This window comes from Mizuhopecten yessoensis, unplaced genomic scaffold (genome assembly GCF_002113885.1).
Source record: "Mizuhopecten yessoensis strain PY_sf001 unplaced genomic scaffold, ASM211388v2 scaffold5733, whole genome shotgun sequence".
NCBI lineage: Eukaryota > Metazoa > Mollusca > Bivalvia > Pectinida > Pectinidae > Mizuhopecten > Mizuhopecten yessoensis.
The window spans coordinates 17,020-22,241 of NW_018406196.1; the positions used below are offsets into that span (position 1 = coordinate 17,020).

The 5,222-nt window shown below is 37.3% G+C and overlaps 1 protein-coding gene across 1 annotated transcript in view; it reads left to right on the forward strand.

Annotated features, from left to right (window-relative positions):
* Nucleotides 1-5,222, forward strand: part of LOC110451022 (cryptochrome DASH-like) — a 30,863-nt gene that overhangs the window by 958 nt on the left and 24,683 nt on the right. The window contains exon 2 of the mRNA XM_021498855.1: nt 3,780-3,952. Within this exon, the coding sequence (XP_021354530.1) occupies nt 3,780-3,952 (173 nt within the window). The remainder of the gene's footprint in view (nt 1-3,779; nt 3,953-5,222) is intronic.

The following is a 5,222-nucleotide window of genomic DNA, read 5'->3' on the forward strand; positions in this document are numbered from 1 at the left end:
GTGTTCTCCTTTTTTCCCACTTTTTAAAAAAACCATAGAGGCAGTAATGTTGTGATATCAGTTATAGTCTGTTTCATATACATTTTACCTGGTTTTACCTGTGTTCTCCCACATTACCTTTATCATATATACAGTACTGTCATATATGTAGCTTTGACATAGTCTATTTTCAGGGTTAGGGTTAACCCTAACCCTAACCCTGCAGCCCACCAAGGAGTCAGCTCAATGCTTGCAAGGGCCGTGGACTCTGTGTTTTGGCCAGAGATCACAGTAGATATCGCCAGGGTGAGAGACAAGTGTGTTCACTGCTATCAGATGGCGAAGTTAAACCCTATGCAGCCCCCACCTGACATAACTCCTCCAGATTACCCATTTCAGATGATTTGCAGTGACTACTTCACATATAACAGTAAAGACTATGTAGTTATTGTTGACAGATATTCAAACTGGCCAATGGTATATAAGTCAGAATCAGGTGCAGAGGGACTTGTTAAGCGACTTCTTGAGACATTTGTGACATTTGGCATCCCAGAAGAGTTGACGTCCGATGGAGGCCCACAGTTCACAGCAGGGAAGTTAAGACTCAAGAGTTTTTAAAGGCCTGGGGGGTTCGTCATAGGCTTTCATCAGTTGCAAACCCACACGCTAACTGCAGAGCTGAGATGGCTGTGAAAACGGTGAAACGGATGCTGGTGGACAACATTACTGCAATTGGATTGCTGGATGTTGAAAAATTCCAGAGAGCATTACTGATGTACAGAAACTCTGTTGACCCAGTCCAGAGACAAAAGCATCCCCAGCATTAATCCTGTTTGGACGACCCATTCGTGATGCCATTCCCATATTGATGGGTAGATACTCTCCTCACGAAACATGGACCGAGTTGATGTCTCATCGAAAGATGGCACTTGCCAAAAGGCATTCAAGGGAACATGAACGGTGGAATGAACACACTCACCGCCTGCCTCCCCTACAGGTTGGAGATCATGTGTACATACAAAACTTAGTGGCCAACCACCCAAGGAGATGGGAACGCACTGGAACCGTTGTTGAAGTATGGCAATACCACCAGTTACTGTAATCCGTGTAGATGGCACAGGCCGAGTTACTATCCGAAACCGCCAGCACCTTCGGAAGTTCACTCATTTTCAAAGCAACACAAAGTACTGTGATGGTACCTCCTATGGTACAACCTCAGGAAGTAATCTTGAATTCGCCAACTCCTTCAAAGATGACACTGCCACAGGTACCCCAGATTCCTGTACTGCCATCGCCACAGGTACCCCAGATTCCTGTACTGCCATCGCCACAGGTACCCCAGATTCCTGTACTGCCATCGCCACAGGTACCCCAGATTCCTGTACCATCACCGCCACCAAGAATTCAAAATCTACCAGCTGCATTGATTGAATCCACTACCACAGCCCTTACTCCGAAAGGGGCAACTAAGACAATTCAACAGCCTCCACAACTAGATTTGGACTATTCATACCACCACAGCCCTTAACCAGATGGACATGCTTTGACCCGGATACCACGAGCTCTTTCCCGTCTTCAGCCCAACAATAAAGCTTGGGAAAAGGAGCTATTGACACCGTGCAGACCCAGCCGCCGCATCAAAACTGAATCAGAAACTTATAAATGAACAATAATAAGACACTCGGTGATTCCACAGACTTTTATTGGAAAATTGTGATAGGACTACAGCATTTAGTTTTGGTCGTGTTCAGTAGACTAACAGAACATTCCTTAAGATGGACTTATTTTTTTTCTTAAACATTATTCTTAATTTGTTTTAAGTTTTCTTCGTATACTCTTTAAAAAACTTGTCCCCCGGGGAGGAGATAACTAATCATTTGCTAATGTACTGTGTATATATACATTTCAGGTATCAGTCATCCTTATGATTAAAGATATAAAACTAGGAAGATATTGACTCTCATTTCATAACCTTGACATACTTTCAAGGTCACAGTCATTAAGATATGAAAAAAAATTCGTCTGAATAACCAGGACTCCCAGGGCAATGATAGTTGGTCAGTAGGTACCTTGTATGAAGTGCTATGAAGTTTCCTCAAATATGGTCACAAATGTCAAATATGTAAACAAAACCCACTTAAAACCTAATGATATATTTCTGACCTAGAGTAATGCTTTTTGGCCAGAAGGTACCTGGGGCAGATTGTTACAAAGTTTCCTAAAAAAAATGACCTTGTCCAACTTTTAAGGCCACTGTGATCAAATATATAAAAAATCTTTTAACCACTTCTTCTAAATAACCAGGGGCCCAGGGTGTTAATATTTGACCAATAAATACCTGGGATGTAGTGCTATGACATTTCCTCAAATGGATGACCTTTACTTTCATTGAAGGTCACATAGGTTGAATGTATTATTACTTTAAAATATCTCCTTCTGCATATCCAGGAGACCTGGTGATTGATATTTGACCAAAAGCATGCATACTGGAAAAGAAGAGTATGAAGTTTTCTCCAGTAAATGACCTTGACCTACTTTTTTGGTCACATGGATCAAATGTGTAAAAACAAAGAGTGGCATCAATGAAATTAAGTTGACTTACTTGACCAAATTTAGTATGAAATATCCTTTGATCAAGATCTAGAGGACTCATTGTTGGATAAACTGAGGGTCTGGCTCCCGAGGTATTATAGGATAGGATGAGGCTCAATAGAGGTAACCAAAGATAATTCTCCTTCATACAGATTAAGTTTTTTTGAGGACATTTTCCCATAATGACTTGAATAAGCAATTAAAGCCCTCTGAGCCTCTTGTTTAAGGTGTTTGAGAATATGTTTGAAGGGAGCTAATTTTTATTCATGGTTTTATATGTTATTTAAAAAAAATAAAAAATAAAAGACAATATTGGAGCACATTATTGACATCAACTTTCAGAAAATGAAGTTAAGTACAGTTTGTTTCCAATTTCAACATTATTGTAAATATTTAACTTTCTTGAGTATGTACGTGATCTAGCATGAATATAGTAATAACTTGTAACATTTAGATAATTTGAATGACCCTTACAATGTATTTGCCCTTTGACCCCTAATATTTTGTTTTATTTGGTAAATCTAAATATATATTGAAGGAGAGAAAAAATGCATGGATAGACGGGGATTCAAACCCAGTACCCTCTGAACTCAAGATGGATGCTCTACCTGAATTGAGCTACCTGGTCACCAGTCTATTTCTACTATATTAATCCCTCCAATGTCTTAATCTTTACCCCCAAAGACAACAATATTTTACAACCCAGGTTGGGTCTTTGCCAAGCATACCTGCACCTAGTACTTACAACATGGGTACGTGCACTGTAACACTGTTATTTTTGCCATGTAATGTTAATGTGTATGATGAAATGTATTTGTTAAGGCATTTCTTAGCTGATATAACTTGTGCCTGATCCTTTGTTGAATGACAAATACAATTTGTTTAAATAAAAAGAGGAAAAATTCAAGCGCAGTCCAGGATTTGAACCCAGGATCTTCTGAAATCTAGATGGAAACTATACCAATTGAGCTACATGGTCCAGTTCCGCTACATACCAAATATCCTCTTGTACACTAGTATGTTTGTAACAAAAAACAGTCAAATTGTATGCAGTACAGCATGTGATGGGTGTTTATTGTTATGCCCTAATCTTGTTTCACCTTGTCAATTATCAAAAGTTGTCAAAATAGCTCTACAGAGCTTGTAAACTCTGGATTTTTAAAACACAGATTTATAACTAAAATATACCTGATCATATTTCTTTGTAGGTGCTGCAATGGGCAAACAAGACTGCTGAATTTGTGTTGCCTTTATACTGTTTTGACCCTCGCCATTTCCAAGGAACCTATCATTTTGGTTTCCCTAAAACTGGTGCTCACCGAGCCAAGTTCCTCCTGGAAAGCGTTGCAGATCTTCAGAATACACTTAAGAGTAAAGGAAGGTATGTACAAAAAACAAAGTTAAGGATGCATGCTTCATAACTTACAGTGACTTTTATCTTCTTTCAAAGAGAGTTCCACCCAAAGAAAGGTATACATTGTGTCCAACAGTAATGTGGATGATAAACAATAATGTGGATGATAAACAGTAATGTGGATGATAAACAGTAATGTGGATGATAAACAATAATGTGGATGATAAGCAGTAATGTGTTTGATAAACAGTAATGTGGATGATAAACAATAATGTGGATGATAAGCTGTAATGTGGATGATAAACAATAATGTGGATGATAAACAATAATGTGGATGATAAACAATAATGCGGATGATAAACAGTAATGTGGACGATAAACAGTAATGTGGATGATAAACAATAATGTGGATGATAAACAATAATGTGGATGATAAGCAGTAATGTTGATGATAAACAATAATGTGGATGATAAGCAGAAATGTGGATGATAACCAATAATGTGGATGATAAACAATAATGTGGATGATAAACAGTAATGTGGATGATAAGCAATAATGTGGATGATAAACAATAATGTGGATGATATACAGTAATGTGGATGATAAACAGTAATGTGGATGATAAACAATAATGTGGATGATAAGCAGTAATGTGGATGATAACAGTAATGTGGGCGATAAACAGTAATGTGGATGATAAGCAGTAGTGTGGATGATAAACAGTAATGTGGATGATAAGCAGTAATGTGGATGATAAACAATAATGTGGATGATAAACAGTAAAGTGGACAATAAAGTTAATTTGATTAATTGATAACACATTTAAAAGATAAATAAAAATGCATGTATTTCTTACAATGAAGGAAGTTTTGAGTTTATTTTAAAATACTCATATGTATGTTTATAGTAATGCTTATTAAATATTTATGATGGGAGCTATGTGTATGCACAGACAACTGCATCACAGGCAACTGAATATTTGTCATATATATGAGTTTTTCTTAGAATTAGCAACAGGTAACTAGATATTATAATGAGCTGTGATTTAGAAAGTCTAGAAAGTACTTGTCATATTTGAAAAATGGTATGAGAGTTTAGAATGGTAAAACATTTAAAAGGGACTGGAGAAAGCGTGAAGAACATGGTATGCATAAATTAGCACATATCATTGGCAGTGATCACCTCTTCTTGTCTGTCTTGTATTTGCATGATATGATATATCTGCTTCTAATGGTTTGGTTTATCTGTCCATTATTACAATAGTGTGTGACATCATGTTGTGATGAGTGATATATC